The 19,369-nt window shown below is 36.5% G+C and overlaps 2 protein-coding genes across 2 annotated transcripts; both read right to left on the minus strand.

Annotated features, from left to right (window-relative positions):
• Positions 1-5,176: 5,176 nt before the first annotated feature.
• LOC115989011 lies at positions 5,177-6,944 on the minus strand. Its single transcript, XM_031112653.1, has one exon. The coding sequence runs from the start codon at positions 6,757-6,759 to the stop codon at positions 6,226-6,228; it is 534 nt and encodes a 177-aa protein (XP_030968513.1). The 5' UTR covers positions 6,760-6,944; the 3' UTR covers positions 5,177-6,225.
• A 6,119-nt stretch (positions 6,945-13,063) lies between these two features.
• On the minus strand, positions 13,064-16,916 carry LOC115992637 (ras-related protein Rab7). The gene is made up of 7 exons (XM_031116859.1): positions 16,758-16,916; positions 16,416-16,442; positions 16,204-16,303; positions 14,990-15,136; positions 14,823-14,903; positions 14,518-14,663; positions 13,064-13,481 (listed from the first exon to the last, which is right to left on the minus strand). The coding sequence occupies exons 1-7, from the start codon at positions 16,808-16,810 to the stop codon at positions 13,412-13,414; spliced, it is 624 nt and encodes a 207-aa protein (XP_030972719.1). The 5' UTR covers positions 16,811-16,916; the 3' UTR covers positions 13,064-13,411.
• Between the last annotated feature and the right edge of the window lie 2,453 nt (positions 16,917-19,369).

A 19,369-nucleotide genomic window follows, 5' to 3' on the forward strand; every position in this document is an offset into this window, starting at 1 on the left:
TAAACTAATAAATTTCAAAAAAATAATGGATTGAAACACATATTTCCAACTTTAAAATGGTCATGTGTAGAAGTATCTAGTTGAAAACTAAAGTTTCTAATATTAGTAACCTCAATTTTATAATGACAGTTGACCTAGGACATACCATTAAAGACTTGTTCATAAGAAATCAGTTTTGGACCCACTTCCCACGATGGAGGTTTGCAATTGTGAATTGCGATAGACCTTCCACTAATGTAAACATGCACATTTTTATATAATTCAAAATGGACTCAACACTCTTCACTACAAAGTGGAGTTAACTTCAATGGATACTAATTGCTGAGAGAGCTTATCACAAGTAACCAATCTAATATTATGTTGTACCCCAAGAGTGGTGGTACTATGATGCTTAATTCGTATTATCTTCTAGTGTCCACTGGTGTTCTTGGTGTTATTGATTCATCAATTGTTGAAGAAGCCATTAGGATCACACTTAAATACGGTGGTCATGACTAATTGGAAGACATGAGCCAAATTAGAATATTCTTTTTCTTTTAGTTTGGTACAAAGGAATTCAATTAGAGAAATACCAAGAAATACAGTAACTAGTAATAGAACTCCCTTTGCTCTGCTCCACAACCCTGGAGCCAAAAGATTGCTTCATTTTCTATTTTATTGTACCTATAGAAGGATAAGTAAATTGAGCTCTTAAATATTTAGGCAACAAACACGGCTTAGCTCCAATGTTCCAATATACTGAAATTGACACAATACAAACATATGTCTGATTTTTACAACATATTTGAGTTGTGTCGGTTCAAGTACGTTGGAGCTAAGCCTTATTCATAGCCTATCATCTACTATTTAATTGGATGACAGTTCATGATTTAATGGTTCCACAAGCAAGTACTATAAAACATGTCAATAATATACATATATATATAGTAACGGCATGATCCCATTTGTTCACATTGTAGTACTATATTCTACCCAAAAAAATAAAATAAAACATTGCAGTACTATAAAGAAAACCACAAGTCAATAATATATTTAATTGATTGTTTATGCATTAGTAATGACATGATCCCACCCAATGTGAACAAACTTTTGAAAAACAAACAAATTGCAACCTGTCTATTTCATTGGAACCATATAATCCAACACCAACACGTATTCATCAGTCCACACATGAACCACACCATTCGTATGGAGTTAAGGTCCTAAAGGACCACTGAGTGGTTTGTCCCATTTACACTGTTTTTAGGATATGGCCATACCATTATGTTGATTGACAGCGACGGAAAATGATTGAGGTTCAAGCTTTGGGCTCCATTCATAGCACATCAAACGTTCATCTAAACCAGAGGCCGAAAGGAGGGATTCATCAAAATCAGGCTTCATGCAATTTGGATCACATAAACTTGACACCAAGATCTGTTAAAGTTAAAGGAAAAAGTTACAATAGGCCCCAGCGGTTTTGGGTTAGTACAGAGACCGAATTATGTTCAGATTATTCCAGATTCCAACGCCAAAATGTCGGCAAACCATCAAGCTAAACTAAACCATCCATATATGCCAAATGAAATATTTATTATATACTTCGGAAGTAATATGGGGCAATGGGGCTTAATTACTAAATTAAGCCCAATTGTTAATTTGATTAGTGATCAATTGATATATGCATGTATACACAAACACAATAGCAAATACTATAACAATCACACCCAAACATCGTGAAGTGCATACAAATAAAAAAGAACCCAAGACCAGGCCAAAAAAGAAAAAAACCTCTCTAGGACCTATGACACCAACTAACATCACTAACAAGAATAGTTGCAATACATCTCACTCACAAACACTCCAAGCTATATAAATGACAACGTATTTGAGCTTTTCACTCATGCTTGCAACTGATTGCACCAATCTTGTATCCTTGCTAGCCATTGGTTTCGCGAGTTGAGCCACCAACTGCAAGACCAAATCTCCTTGTCCACTCTAAGGTCTCTTGAAGACTTAGGGATTGCTGCAATAATTTCTAGCACCAAGCATCAACTAATAACACTCAAAAGTATAAAGTGTTTAAGGCTTCGGTCTACTCCCTAAGGATTTGGCCATTTGAGCGGGTGAAGGTAGAGACTACAATGGATTTTTATCCTAAATAAAGTGGGTAGCTGTCTAGCTCTTTAATATGAGAATTGAGTGTGAAATTTCTTAAGATTAGATGGCTATATGAGAGGGTAATTGGATGGGTACAACAAAAAATGAGTGTAACAAATTTCTCCCAAATTCGCAATCTCGCTCAACCGAGTATCGGGCAAGTGTCTAGCAATGTTGCAAGTTAATTGATTTTCAAACTATGAAACTCGCCTAACATGTCCATCTCACTCAACCGAGATTCTTTACCCAGCAACTACAATTAAACGTCCTATACAACAAATGTATGTTCATAGACAACGTGTTAAATGTTTCATTTGAAACCCCATAGAGAGAGAGAAAGAGAGAGAGCCATATGAATTAGTAATTTATTTTTGCTTAAATAAAAGTAAAGGTAAAGGACGACTGAATTTAGATTTTTTTTTGGGTGGGAGGGGGGGTAATTCATAGACTTTTTATAGTACGTTTAGATCAGTGCTTTGCAAATTTGTTGAAAGTAGAAAAAAAAAAAATACACTTATACATGGAAAAACAAGTGAAGCTTTAAGAAGTTGAACATAAGAAGATATATAAAATAAAAAAATAAAAAAAAAATGCTAAACCAAATGCACATTAAAATTTTTGAATTTGTAGTATTAAATAGTCAGTGCCAAATATGTCTAAATTAATGTTCAACCAAAAAACCTAAACTAATGGAGTATATAATTTCTTCTTACCAATTAGGGAGAATTACAGATTACCCACCTGTGGTTTGCCTCAAATTTAACTTACCCACCCGTGGTTTCATTTTTAACAGTTTACCCACCAGTGCTTCACTCCGTTACTACTCCGTAACTCACCTCCATTTCAGAAATTACTCACACATTTTTTATCAAAAACAAAACCCAAAACAGATCAAACACTCCTCTCTCTCGCCGTATCAAAAATAAAAACTCAATCTTGCTTTGGAGTACAACACAATCAAAAACCCAGAAAAAATATTAAAAAAAAAAAAAAAAAAAAAAAAAAAACCAAAACAACAACAACAGAATTAATAAACCCGACCTCGAACCAACAACCAATATTCAAACATCTTAAGCTTCAAACCCATCACTAGAATCTGCATAAGAACCTAGCAATCAATCCCCATACCACCTGATTTTACATAGACACCAACACTAACACACCCACACCATCAAAAGTACAAACCACAGATCTATCAAAATACAACCTCAAAACCCAAGTCAAAATACAAACATCAACACACCCACACACATCCAAACCCATGAATCCATTAGTAACCATGCCTCAAATCCCATTTTTCAAACCCTAACAACCAAAAGAAACCAAATCCCTAAATCAAGTAAATGGAGCAAAGCAATTGTGATGTCCATCTCCTCTGCCCTCATCACCCGAATCCACAATGACCCAGATTCCAGTTCCTGATAATACCTGAAATCCTTGAGGAGTTTGAGCTTTTCAAGCTCTTCATTGCTTAGAAACCGACCTGTTCGAAATGGGTCTTCGAGAAAAGAAGAGCTTGTTGTTGTTTGTTGTTGAAGGAGTGGGGTGGGAGGAAGAAGAAGAGGATTTGAAAGCTTAGCAGTTGTGTTTGTGAGCAATAGTAAGAAGTGGGTATTTGGGGAAAAGAGGTAAGGAAGTGAAAGGAAGAGTTTGGTGGGGTTTGAAGTGGGAAAAGTAGTGGTGTTGTGGTTGTGGATCTAAGGAGAAAAAGAGTGAACTGTTGCAGCCATAGAATGGAGGTGAGAGAGCGAGAGCTTGATTGGCCTTTCCAAGTTAATGAGACAAACAACATCCTCGTATAAACTCTAAACTGCTTTTACTCATCCAAACTCCAAATTCTCATGTCTAGTTTTAGCCACATATGCCAGAAACTATTTAACTTTGAGAGAAAGAGGAGTGTTTGATCTGTTTTGGGTTTTGTTTTTGATAAAAAAAAATGTGTTAAGAGTAACGTCTGAAAGAGAGGTGGGTTATGGAGTAGTAATGGAGGGAAGCACAGGTGGATAAACTGTTAAAAGTAAAACCACGGATGGGTAAGGTAAATTCAAACTAAACCACAAGTGGGTTATCTGTAATTCCCCCTACAAATTAATTAGATAAATCTTATAGCCGAATTTGGGGTTTAAACCTAGCCATAAGGTCTTAATCTTTTTTCTTTTTTCTTTTTTTTTTTTCTCCTTCAAATTACTTTAAAAAAAAAAATTGATGTGAGGAGAGGGGACGTGAAAATTCTTTTTCTGTCATGGTTCTTGGCTAACAAAAATATTGAATATGTGATAGAGACGGCCTGCATACAAGCATCTTTCCAACAACAAAACGACGGGACCACCTAGCTAAGCTATCAATTGAGCGATCAACACACCAAAAAGTAAATCTTGCACACTTTGATTGACTTCCAAAAGAGAATTGTGTTGGCTCTGCCTCCTAGAAATTTCAGCCAATCATGTAATATGTTTTTTGTTTTTTTTGGAGAACTTGATAACAACGGGAAGAGAAGGGTAGATTTGAACTTGAATGTCTCAGTTGAAAATATCAAGAGGTGCTAACCAATTGAGCTTTCCGCATGCAATAGGCTTTTTTGTAACTGAGAGGATGTTTTTGTTTAGTTTTGTGGTGAAGGACAGCCCATTCATATTGATCAACTTCTTCGTTTTCACATCTCCAAGTGCTACGTTATGGGCCATCTCAGAGGCCCAGTAGGCAATTACCCATCTGTTGAACTATACTCTGGGAAAAGCCACTTGCAGTGTATCTCCAGTCTCCATGAAGCTCTAGTAGGCAGGTTGAATCAGTAGCTATTTCTGCCAAAAAGGACTGGGTTCTCCAAGCAATGATAGATCCTTGGATTACATCATTTGTTGATACAACATGGCATCGTTTGTCCTAAAAATAAAATACGTGTATGAGTTTAGATCTATTTAATATTCGATTAATCATTGATAGGATTCCAAGTTAAGGATTGGAATTTGGGAGGTTGATTCGAGATAGCCAGGTCTCCTAGAGAATTTGTGATATAGAATAGAGAACAGAAAGTATAGAAAGGTAATGAGCTTCAATCTTATTACTTCAATGCAAATACAATCAGATCTCCTCCTATTTAACAGTTCTCTTAAAACCTAACATAAACCAACTAACTGCTAACTAGCCGCTGATTGGTAGTGTAATTAACTTCTAACTGCATTCTTAAGCATGCTCAATTCTAATAATACATGTAGATTACAAGTAGCATATGCTACAAATTACCAACTATCCAGCTTGTCTGCCACTGTGCTACTGAAATGCCACTTAGCTCAGACTGCACTTGCTAGTTGCTACTTGCTACCACTACAAGCTGTGACCACCATACCAACTGCACTACACCAACTATCTTAAGTGCTAGTAACTTATCAATCTTTTGTTCCCCACACTCTCTGCTCCAAAAATCAAAATCTGCAATATGTCCATCTATTTGATTAATTCTTAATCATATACTTTTGCTTATTTCATTTACCTAAAATAAAATAATAAAAAACCCAAAACATCCCTTCCACCACTACTAATCTCTATGATAAAATTCTTGGGAGCAAAATATTGCAAGCAGCATTCCATTTCTTTTTTCAGCAAAAGAACCATCCCGACTCTTGAGTTGGCAAGGTATTCTTCCTTGTGCAAATTCAATCCCAACTTAGGCCAAATGGAAATGCAACCTTTTTAAACCACAATCTCTTGGGTTAGAAATGCATTCTTTGTTATAGAAATTCAATCCTAACTTAGGCCAGATGGTTAAACAAAATGCACCCTATTCAAACCTCAATTAACAAATCAGCCTTGATCCAACCCAAACCTCAAATAACAGCTAGTTTCCAGCAACCACAAAATTTCATTTCCTACTTCCCAAGAGTACCTAAAGTTTCAGCATTCAGTTCACAAGTTACCCCATGTATATTCACTATTCAATCCGAATAAATCACAATCAAATTTCTAATACCAAAGTTTATTTCCATAACCAGCTACATCAAAACTTCAAGACCTCATCATATACAGAATACAATACACAGAAACAACAACAACATAGACACTTTGAAAGAAATGTAAGAAAAAATATATTCAAACAAAACCCTCAGTTAAAGTTGGTTTTTTTTCACCTTCTTTATCACCATTACCACCATTCTTCACATTCTCTCCAATCTTCAAACCCTGCAACCCTTCCACACAAGCTTTACCACCTCCATCTCTCACACCCACTCCTCCTCCCACCACCACCACATCACTCCCCCTCTCCTCAGCCTCGCCGCCGACCACCACGTCGTCCGGGCCCACCTCCGGGACTCCATTTCCCTTCTCCTTAGCGCAGGGCCCCGAATTCGCTTCATCTTCGTGCTCCGGCGAAAGTCCGACCAGCGTGTCGTTGGCGCCGGCGGTGGTCCGGGGATCCTCGACGCAGTAACCTTCGTCGTCGTCATCGTCGAGATCAGTGGCGAAGATTGAGGAGGCGCGTGACTTCACGGCCGTGGCGGCTCTGAGAAATGCTTCTTTAATCGAGTCCGGTGGGAGCGCACAGTCTTCGAGGCCTGCGTCTTCGAGTCGCGGAGGGACGATCTGGTTCAGTAGTCCACCTTCTTGATCCTTTGTTGTTTCCATGATTGAAATTTTGAAAACCCTAACCCTAATTCTTGGACAGTTAAAACGACACCGTTTGTGATTGTAGAGCTTGAGCTATGGATTTTGCATTATATATTGGATTTGGAGGGAATAGAGAGGAGATCTCGGATCGGTGGGGTTTTGTTGAATGGTTTTTTATTTCCCATTTTAGCCATGAATTCATGTAGGTAATAAAGCTAAGTTGAGCTACTCCATTTAGGGACAGGACTGTCAAATGGGTCATGGCAACGTGTCAGTACTTCTCAACAAGGGTGACACGTGGGTGTCGTGGGCCAGGTGTCAAAGCAGGACAGTTATTTCAGTTTAAAAGTGCTCAACCGAATAGTTAATTATAAGAAATTCTTAGTTAACGTTGGGAAGATATACAGCGTTTTTAAAGAGATGTGTACATGACAAAGTTTAGTATTGGGGAAAGTTTAGCTTGTAGCTTTAATATCTTTTTATCATAGATAATTTTATAAATCTACTATTGAATTATATATTTTTTTTTTTTAATACTTGCAAAATTTTTATAAAATTAAAGATTAATACCTACGTCATTAATAAATTGTTTAAACTACAAATTTTTGTAATTTACAATTATACATAAAATATAAACTTATATATCATATAGTAAATAATATCTGATTATCACAAAATTTTACATGTGTATTAAGATAAAAAAATAGCATACAATTCAGCGATTAAATTTTCAAAATATGTAGAAATGTTTATTTTATTGAGTAAAGTTATAGTATTAGGTTGTAATCAATTTTATAATTAAACTTTATCCAACATATAATTGTCCAAATAATTATATTTATTGTGTATATTAATTGTGGAGCCCAATAATTTATGGGCCAGGCCCATTTACCAGTGGGGAGTCCAAAGGCCCAAGCCGAGGAGAGCTATGGCCCAAACTCAATAATATAAAGTACAAGATAGCCTTGGGATACAGCCGAGGACAGTTCAGTCCTCGGCAGACCCAAAGTCCCACCGGAAAGAGGGGCAAAAACGGTATAGGACTAAATTTGAAAGAAAATCTAAAATATCCAGGGAAAGCTGCCCTTACTGCCATTCAATACTCTGTACCTGACAGAGCTGTATTCTTCGGCTTTTACAACCACCCCCAACGACTTTGGGTATGGACTGATGGGACAAGTATCAGTCTTGGAAAAATTGACCCTACACGTGGACGAAGGACAGTGAACGCAGGCTAGTATAAAAGAAAAAGTAAGTAATCTAGAGAAGGGGCTGGGAAAAATGGCCAAAAAACCAGAGCCTCCCAGCCCACCTCCAGAAGAAAGACTTCAGGGGTGAAGACAACTTAACCATGTACGAACACCACGAAAAACCCACCGCCTGGTGACCAAGGCCTAGCCTTTCAAACCCACGCTCTACAAATGATATTGTCTGGGCCTTTTTACGTGCGAACCCAATACTGTTACGGTTTGTCACAAAATCGTGTCCCCACAATTGGCGCCGTCTGTGGGAAAGGCTTGTGTGTTGGCATAGGCGGTAGGTCGAGAGAGTTCCTTTGTCATTTCTAACAACTGGTTATAGAATTTTAGTGTAAAGTTCCGTTAGGAGCTATGCTTCTTGACTAAGGGCTACGCTTGGTAGCGTTGATCGCACGGATAATTCTAGGGGCTTGACCGAGGAGTTGACTCCCCTAAAGCCAAGGTCCCACGCAAAAAGAAAACTGGGTTTTGGACAGAACCAAGGCATTGCATGGTCCTCGGACTCAAGCCTATGGGGAAACCAACTACTTGGATGAGAAAACTGAGTTTTGGACAGAACCAAGGCATTGCATGGTCCTCGGACTCAAACCTATGGGGAAACCAACTACTTGGATGAGAAAACTGAGTTTTGGACAGAACCAAGGCATTGCATGGTCCTCGGACTCAAGCCTATGGGGAAACCAACTACTTGGATGAGAAAACTGGGTTTTTGACACAACCAAGGCATTGCATGGTCTTCGAACTCAAGCCTATAGGGAAACCAACTACTTGGATGAGAAAACTGGGTTTTGGACACAACCAAGGCATTGCATGGTCCTCGGACTCAAGCCTATGGGGAAACCAACTACTTGGATGAGAAAACTGGGTTTTGGACAGAATCAAGGCATTGCATGGTCTTCGGACTCAAGCCTATGGGGAAACCAACTACTTGGATGAGAAAACTGGGTTTTGGACAGAACCAAGGCATTGCATGGTCTTCGGACTCAAGCCTATGGGGAAACCAACTGAGAAAACTGGGTTTTGGACAGAACCAAGGCATTGCAAGACTCAAGCCTATGGGGCTTGGATGAGAAAAATGGGTTTTGGACAGAACCAAGGCATTGCATGGTCCTCGGACTCAAGCCTATGGGGAAACCAACTACTTGGATGAGAAAACTGGGTTTTGGACAGAACCAAGGCATTGCATGGTCCTCGAACTCAAGCCTATAGGGAAACCAACTGCTTGGATGAGAAAACTGGGTTTTGGACAAAACCAAGGCATTGCATGGTCCTCGGACTCAAGCCTATGGGGAAACCAACTACTTGGATGAGAAAAAGATTGAGTTTCGTAAGGTTGGCTACTTAATAAAAATTCTAAGTTACTCAATCCTCGACTCAAATACTGTAAAAGGTTAATGCCAATAAGAGTGTTAAGAAGATGGTGAAACGCCCCACTATTCAGTAGCCTGGGGGGGGCTGTTCATTTTGCGGGTGATATGTCTTCGGATGGTTACTTCCTACACCGCATTGAGCATTCAGTTATCATCTCAGCTAGTTTTGGGGTAAGTATCGTTTTTCACAGGTCGGCATTGTAGTGCCAAACAACTCTATTAAAATTATGGTGATATCTTTTTCTTAGCAAGTATTTTGGCCCTAGGTGTCATTGATTCAAATGCTATATTATTGTGCCGAACAGCACTCGCAAATTTATAATAGTGCCTTTCTCTTTGATAAGGGATTATGGCCCCAAGTATTGTACTCTAAAGTCGGCAGTATTGTTTCAGGCCGACTCAGTAAGCTCATCATAATGTCTTTTCTTTTCCTGCCTAATGGGAGTTTCAGCCCTAAGTATCACTTGTTCGATTCAATATTATTAAGCCGGACTGTTTTTATAAATATAGAGCAAGATCTTTTTATTGACTGGGACTTTGGTCCTAGACGTCGGTCACGGTTTAAAAATAAAAGGAATTCACAAGATTATATGCCTATTCATTGCGTTATCATTTCGGAAATATAGAGATAGAACATGTGATGTAAAATGATAACAATTTTTATTAATATAAAGATGTATTACAACGTACAAAGAGGGGCTTAAACAAGCCTATACAGAAGGTGGATTGCCAAAACAAAAAAAAAAAAAAAAAAAAAAAAAAAAAACAGCAATACAGATAAATAAATAGTCAGATATCTTTTTAAACTCATCTCCGAAGTCCTTCCAAACTCTGCCTCAGTAGCGCCCATATTGAGAGAAGGACCTTATTCAGAAGAAGATGGAGGAGATGAATGAAAAGAAGGAGGAGAAGAAGAGGGAAGAGATGAAAAGAAAGAAAAAGAGCAAAAGAGGGAGAAGGAAAAACACCAGGATGGATCTGGTGGTGGAAAGAAGAAGAAAGAGAGGCAAAAGGAGGCACCAGTGAACGAAGAGAGGAAGAAGCAGGGGCACTTAGTCCCTGCCTCAGTCCTGACTCCTAACACACTGGTGCCATGTTAGATATGCTCATGAGAGAGCGGTTGGTACTGATAATGGGTGTCCTCGGCTCAGTCACACCGAAAGTTTGACGTGACGAGTCCCTGCTTCGGATTTTGGCTGAAAGAAAAGGGAGACAAATCTTGAGTCTCCGCCATCCTTGCCCTGACCGAGCCATTACGAGTTTTATTAGAACATGGTGTTTTTGGGAGGGGTATGGTTCCTTCATTGCTTATTACTATGGTGAACGTATCACAATTTAAGGTATAACCAGAGGGTAAAAGTAAACTCTGAGAGGAGTCTAAGGGTTTCAGATTTTGGGAGGATTAAAGGGGTTCATGTATGGGAGAAACAACTCTCGCCTTTCCTTTTTATATAAGGGGCGAAACGGAAGGTACTTAATATGTTCAGATCTCCAAGGAAATCTGCAAACAAGAATATGCCCGTTCCGCTTCCCCACACCATCGAAAACCATTAAATCTGAAGGGTCTCGTAAAAGGAAACTATTAAAGACACGCTTTGGACAGCCAAACGGCATGAGCGCGTCATGAATAAATTAAGAGGAACATCTCGTAGACCGGTACATTTCCTGGGTAGGTGGAGAACTGCCAACATCAGTGAAAGGCTGAATTAAATGAGCCATAATGAAGGCTCTGTATTACCAAAACCCCCCTTTCCAACCAAGAGGTAGGACAGTAGGGTTTTGAGGGGCTATTGTGGGGCCCAATAATTTATGGGCCAGGTCCATTTACCAGTGGGGAGTCCAAAGGCCCAAGCCGAGGAGGGCTATGACCCAAGCTCAATAATATAAAGCACAGCCTTGGGATACAGCCGAGGACAGTTCAGTCCTCGGCAGACCCAAAGTCCCACCTGAAAGAGGGGCAAAAACGGTATAAGACTAAACTTGAAAGAAAATCTAAAATATCCAGGGAAAGCTGCTCTTATTGCCATTCAATACTCTGTACCTGACAAAGCCGTATTCTTCGGCTTTTACAACCACCCCCAACGACTTTGGGTATAGACTGATGGAACAAGTATCAGTCTTGGAAAAGTTGACCCTACACGTAGATGAAGGACAGTGAACGCAGGCTAGTATAAAAGAAAAAGTAAGTAATCTAGAGAAGGGGCTGGGAAAAATGGCCAAAAAACCATAGCCTCCCAGCCCACCTCCAGGAGAAAGACTCCAGGGGTGAAGACAACTTAACCATGTACGAACACCACGAAAAACCCACCGCCTGGTGACCAAGGTCTAGCCTTTCAAACCCACGCTCTACAAATGATATTGTCTGGGCCTTTTTATGTGCGAACCCAATACTGTTACGGTTCATTACAAAATCGTGTCCCCACATTAATAAAAATTTAAAACAGTTTTGAAATATTTTAACTTGTGATTCTTCCATTTGACTTGATCATAAGAGTTTCTTTATTTATTTATTTGATAAATGCAAATGCATTAAGAAACTAAGAAGAGTTTGGAATAAAACAAATAATAGAATCCATTGATATTTTTTTTTACAATACAGCCCCTAAACAGATAATAGAGCATTAGCATTTGGAGTTTTAAAAAAAATACTTATTTTATACTCTAAAAGTTAATTTATCCATTTTAACAACTCATTTTACAATACACTAAATATCTAATTTCTTGTTTTTATATACAATCTAATAAAATAATATATAAACTACACACTCGAAAAAGCTAGATTGGTATAACGGTTTAGGGTCTTGAATCAAATTTTTTATGTTGTTTCAAATAATTTCAAATGTTAATGGAATCTAGACCACCCATTATTTTGGAAAAAAGCAGCAAGCTAGATAGCCTCTGTTGGAATTTTTGATATCTCATTCTAAGGCACATGCAAGTTTACTTCATATTACAATTCTCTCCATTTAAAATTGATCAATTTCATGGTTCAAATTAAGTATTAATCGGGAAAAAGACTCACATTTCAAGTAGAAGTGGAAAAGATTCTATTCCATATTAAACTTGAATTCAATAGGATCTTTGTTGAGAAAAGTGAGACGAGAGTTCTCCGAGGGATGGTTTTGTTTAGAATAAAGAATGAGAAAAATGTCAAATAGTGACTCTACCTAAGCATGACTATAGTACTCCTTGAAGAGCACCTATAAGGGTCTAGATAGGAAGGTGAGTTGAGGTATAACATAATCTCCGTTCCACCCAATGCGCCTATAGGTCAGTGGATGGAAAACATGGTGCTTAAGCTAAACCCCACTTTGAAGTTTGAAGTCACATGCTAGAAAAAATTACCGTTCAACAACTCAATCCAACGCTTTATATTTAGACGATTCAAAATGTTTACAAACTGAAAGAAAATATCAATTATCAGTTTATCACCAAAAAATCTACGCATATCTAAAGCCATCCAAGCCCTCAATCTCCAAGAGAAGGAATCAATAACAGGGCCAAAATAGTACCACCTCAAACTGAAAGTCACATCCTCTTGTTTGCTTACAGTTTCCTCTCCTTGTGCAACATTTATCAGGATTTTGGTTATTTATTTCAGGTTCACAGAATTCCAATAAATTGAGTTAGTATATTGCATTCTGAAAATTCTTCAAAACTTATATCGTGAGCACAATACTAAATAAGAAATGATTTATCCAAGATGCAACATACAACCATTACAACTTAAATATGAAAATTATCATCTATCATAAGTGATACAAGATTCACAATACAAGATTCACAACTTAGCAACCAGGTAAAAATTACATTTCCAGAAGAACAGAAATGAAATATGGAATACAGATAAAATATAAACAGAAACCAATACAAAGACAATCAAGATATCTTTTCTGACCAAGTTATGATACAAAATAAAATTTTATAACCTTCTTTCCTATATTATTGATTATTAAAATGACTGACTTATAAATCACCAAATATTAGTGATAGCTGTATCTGGTAATCTGAGGATCAAAAAGCACCGATCCAAGAATGCTTCTAACATTCACAACCCGTAGATCTTTGCTGCTGTCCACCACCCGCAACATCAATGGTTTCAGGCAGGTATCTTCCATTATCAAAAACAATAAAAAAAAGAAAAAGAAAAAAACAATGTGCAATCAATTAGTATAATGTTAAGATAATTGGTATCTAAGAAGATATATCCAGAGTTTAAAAAGCTAAAATACAAGAAGACAGATCTAGATTGAATATCAAATCAGTGATCATTATAATTCATTTGACATTTACTAAAGAGATAGGAGTTTTACAAAACAGCTGTGATCAAATGCAATGCAATCCTCTTGTGGCACTGATGCTGGCCATAAAATTTTTACTATTTCTATCAAAGACCTACTGGGTGTTGAGCTCTACATGTATCAAGATCAAACCCCATTCTTTGAGGTCAAACATGCCCCATGATCCACCTATTGTTTTATTAAGAAGAAGTGGAATGGGCTCAATTGGTTTGGATGGCAATTTCAAATTGCCCATTAGTATGCAGTGTGCTCTAGAGTGTAATTGCTCGATAGATTCACAGAAATTTAAAATGAAGACATGAAAGTGTAACTACCACAGTTTCAGAAAGAAGAAATGAAAGCATGAATTTGATAACTGCTTCAATTTACTCAGCTGTACAGAATCTCTGTCTGAATCCAATTACAACAAACTGACAAGCATGGGTTAACCTCATTTCCAACAGCAATCATGCAGATGCTGCCACCATGGCAGCAAAAGAAATACAAGGCTTTTAGAAATAGTTTTTTTTTCCTATTTCTTCCTTTGTTCCTATTAATCTTGCATAGACAGTTCTGGCCCCATCATACATCATTCTGACTTCCAAAACTAAATGGTTGAGGGAAAACTTAGCTTCCCAGTACCTCATAATTAACAGGGGATGTAGGTTGATAAAACTTAGCTTCAGCAATTAGAGTTTTGCAAGTATGCAATAAAAATAATAGAACTCAGTCAGATGAGATAAGTTTGTTTTGGCCCCAAAGAGAGGAAGAAAGGAAGATTTGAACTAGTGACCTCAACTTCATGAGATGTGGTCCACAGACAATACTAACCCTTGAGGTGAAATTTAGATGAAATAAAATACTCACATTTCTTCTTCAGGTTCATTCTTGAGTGCATTTTTGGCTATACACTGGAAAGCATCATCAACATTGAATCCTTCTTTTGCAGAGGTCTCAAAGTATGGTATATTTCCCTTAGAAGCACACCATGCTTTGGCTTTCTTCTCAGAAACCTGCAACCAAAAGACAAAGAACCATGTTAGCAACAGCAGCTGCATAGGCATCTCCATAACATCACCTATTATTCCCAAATCCAGTTGGCTAAATTCTGAGACCACTAGATTTGCCAATGACAAGAACTGAAGTATGACAGGTAGAGCCAAAGAACTCACCACTCGGCTATTCCCACCATCAACATCTATCTTGTTCCCCAACACAACAAACGGAAAGTTTTCAGGGTCAGAAGGGCTGGCCTGAACATCAACAACAAAGAATAACTTTCAGTGATCGTTTATTAATAAATTAAGGTTGTCTGGGCAACTAAAAGATGGATAAGTACCTGAATCAGAAACTCTTCCCGCCAGTTATTAAGATTGTCAAATGACTTCATGACATTCACATCATACACAAGAACACAGCAGTCTGCACCACGGTAGAAAGCCACACCAAGACTCTGAAACCTTTCTTGCCCAGCAGTATCCCAAATCTGTATATGGGAACATGAAGTGCTACCCTTAAAAGATTGTAGGTGAAACTATTCCAGCATCTTCAAGGTCTTTAGTTCTAATCAGCAATTTTATTTTCTCCAACAATGGTATAAGCTATGTAAACAATATGGCATTAAACATTACTTTTCTTTTTCATTGGTAATATGGCATTAAACATTAGATAGGAAAATTTCTATAGTATTGGCATATATTATAAATGTTATGATAATCAAAGGAAAAAATGGTTAGCAAAAGCAACAAAATAGGGATACAGGCAAAAACTTTCGCTGTATACCCAGAACCTCCCCTCCCCCAACAACAACAAAGCGTTAGTCCCATAATTTGGGGTCGGCTATGAATCCTCAACAGATTAGATTGTGTGCCACATGAAATCTTTTTCTCCATTCTATTCTATCTAAAATCATGCTCTCCATTACTTCCCTAATTGACATGTTCTTTTTTATTATTTCTATTAATGTTATTTTTGGCCTTCCTCTACCTTTTTTCGTTCCCTCATCTTAAATCAAATCCCTCTTTTTTACTGGTTCATTACTCACTCTCCTCTAAACATGATCAAACCAACTAAAGCAACTCTCCAACACCCCGGCCCCCCACCCCAAAAAAAAAAAATATATATATATATATATATATGTATGTATTTATTAGCCATCAATGAAGCCAAGAAATTTAACTAGAGCTTTCCTGAAGCCTTGACACTAAAAGACAATCACTATTTCAGTGTTACCACTTTCACACATCACAATCTTGGAACCCAAAAGAATCTAGAATCTCCCAAAAGGAATACTGATTCCTTATGACATCAAAAGGGAATCTTAACCACCTTCATTTCAATGGCCCAAGACCTCAGAAACTTTATATGAAAAATACAATAAAAACAAATGGACCTCACAGGGGACCAGTTCGCATTCATTGACATGCAATTCAAGACGATAATGAAATGTTAATAAATAGATACCCCATTATTCAGACCTTGTTCATACATATTCATAAATAAATAAAAATGACAAGTTATCAATATGAGAAAAGCTATGCATATTGCTCTAACCTGCAATGTGAACAACCTATCTTCAAACTGAACTTCCTTAGTCAGAAAATCCGCCCCAATCGTAGCCTTGTACTGATTACTAAACTTACGATTCACATACCTAATCACCACAACAACACACAACATTCAAATATCAAAACAAACCCAACAAAGAAAAAAATTATCAAAAAACTCAGGAAACATAAATCCAAGATCTGGGTTTTAGAAGGTACTGATTCATCAGAGAAGTTTTGCCAACCCTGCCAAAAACAAAATCAAGCAAATTGAATATTATATCCCACATTGCAACATTAACCCAAAATTCTACATTAAAACACAAAAAAATATATTACAAATAAAATTGAACCAATTTCATTTTCCAAAAATCATAGCATTTATTGTTTCTGCATTATCAAAATCAACAACTCAACCAAACCAACACTATTAACCCGATTGAGCTGGGTTTTTCGCTTTACTCATCAGTTATTTAAAAAATTTCCTTCATTTTCTCAGTAACCAAACGGAAATTAATTTTAAAATGGGAAACCTTTTTTTATTTATTTATTTAAATTTACCCGCTGTCACCGAGGATAATGACCTTTAAAAGCATGCGCCTACGAGAAGCCATGGATCAGAGATTTAATGCTAAGAATTTTTCAAATTTAGGGTTTTCACAAACGAAACGAAGAAATAAATTTTGGAAATTTATGGGTTTGTGAATTTTGAATTGAAATTTGATAGTTTTGTGTAACTTTTGTTTGTTTGTTTTTGAGGGGACCAGCCAATCATGGAGCGCCAGCGAGGTTTCCGTTTCGGAACTTTCGGTGCCGGTAATTCTGAAATCCCGTTTATGCCCTCGGTTTTGGATCGGTTTTACAGTTGAACCACAGCTAAAAAAAACTTTGTTCCTATAGACTTTTTTCGAGTAATTTGTTCCTATAAACTTTGTTCCTATAAACGATGTGAAAATCATTTGGACATTGTTAAATGTTACTTTACACTTTTTTAAATTTAGGCTCGTTTTTTAAAATTGGTTTATTGATTTTCAAAAATTATAACACATATCATCAATTGAATAATTGATGATATTAACATGTCTTTTTCATTTTGATTTACATTTTCGCAGTTAAATTCGCTTTAAAATCAATGTTGTTGATACCGTACCGTACCGACCGGTACGGCCGGAATATACCGTACCGGCCGGTGATCCGGTACGGTTAACCCCTACGTTTTGTATCGGTAAAAATACCGGCCGTACCGGCCAATACCGGGCAATACCAGCCGGTACCAGGCGTACCGACCGGTACAGAAATTTTTTTTTTTTTTTTTTTTAAGTTTTGTAATTTTTGAATTTTTGTTAGGAAAGAATGGTAACTTATTTGCATTAACTTATTAGTATTATTTATTTTTTTAGTATGCAATGGTAACTTTTAAGCTTTCTATTTTATTTTTTTTCCCTTTTAATTGATACTAAAGTTTAAAACCATAAATAATTAATTTTGAATTGAGGAAATGTTTTATGGTAAACTTTTATATTTATTATAATATATATATATATATATATATATACACACACACAAACACATACATACATACATATATATATTTATAAATATAAAAAATAGCGGTAAACCCGAAACGGTACACCGGTATTGACCGGTATCCGAAATATATCGTACCGGTAGCCAAACCGGTACGGCCTCCGGTACGGTATTGACATCCTTGTTTAAAATACTTAAAAAACAAAGTTGTTTTTTACTTTTTCTGTTTTTCCTTCACATATTTTGTAGTGGGTTAACAAGATTATATACCATATATTAACAAATGGGTGTGCACAATATATGGATTTTTGACCAGATGTCAATGGACTTTATTAGTTTTTGATGTTTTGGATCATTTATTTATTTTATTTTTTAATGAAAAGATCATTACTTTATTATAAAGAAGATAAATCAGTATATCTTGAGCTACATCAGATTTAATAATATCCAGATTTTCCTCAATTCAAGTTACATAATTATCAATTCGTTTAACAAATTATGTGAAAAAATGTGATGATTGATTACCTTCTCTCCTAACATATGAGATTTTTATAAATCTAAAAATACCCGTAGCTTGCGGTATATCCGTGACATGATGTTAACAATGGCAATTTGTGGACTGCTCATCATGCCTACCGGTCTACCACAACATCAGCAACTAATTGTGAGTCATGTTCAGTTATTCTTAGTATCTATGGCTTTATTTTATTTTTTTGAGATAGAGTTTCAACTTATGGCATCCGTTCCTGATGATAACTCTTTATTAGACACAAATTATTTTTTGGTGTAGGTAGATATTGAATCCCAGATCTTTTATTCAACCATCAGAAACTTTACCAGTTGAACTAACTGGAACCCACCTATGACTTTAATTTTAACACACCTAAATCAACTGAGAGGCGAAAGTAGTAAATTACAGCAAAGCTTAAGCTGGCTGTGGAAATCTAATGCGTAATATAATCCAGGTTGTCATGTATGACAGTCTTTTTTTCTTTTTTCCTTTTTTTTTTTTTTTGATAGGAATGTATGACAGTCATGTTGTTAGACTAATTGGTAACCTCACCTTTCCAATCCCCCTAGATAGATTTTAACTTCCTTGGTTTGACATCACAAATTTATATCTATCTATTCAAACAAGTCACGGCATGTCGGGCATTTGCATGTACAAAAATGTATATCTATCTATTCAAACTAGTCACGGCATGTCGGCATTTGCACATTCAAAAATTTATATCTATTTTAACACAATTTACGTTTCAAAACAACTCATCACAGAAGACTGTTTATTTTACACTATTTTTATTAAAATTTCAATTTTTCTTGATTTTTTAAATTATTTTTATTTCTTCATATAAAATAACTATCATCCACTTTCTTCTTTCATCTTCAAGAAGACTAAAAAACTAAATACAAAATAAATAATTTTAGTGTAAATTTACACTGTTACCTTAACAAACTTGTAAATTTTCACAATTATACACTCACTACTGTAGGTCATTTTTAGGAAAAAAATATGAGTGCTCTAAGATTCTATTCTTATATATATATATATATATATATATATATATATAACCTACTATGATTCTCAACAAAGCACTAACTCTCGGTTGTCTAATCTTGTGCTACCTGCCCACCTCTACCACTAA

The sequence above is a fragment of the Quercus lobata genome, chromosome 5, assembly GCF_001633185.2.
Source record: "Quercus lobata isolate SW786 chromosome 5, ValleyOak3.0 Primary Assembly, whole genome shotgun sequence".
Classification (NCBI taxonomy): Eukaryota; Viridiplantae; Streptophyta; class Magnoliopsida; order Fagales; family Fagaceae; genus Quercus; species Quercus lobata.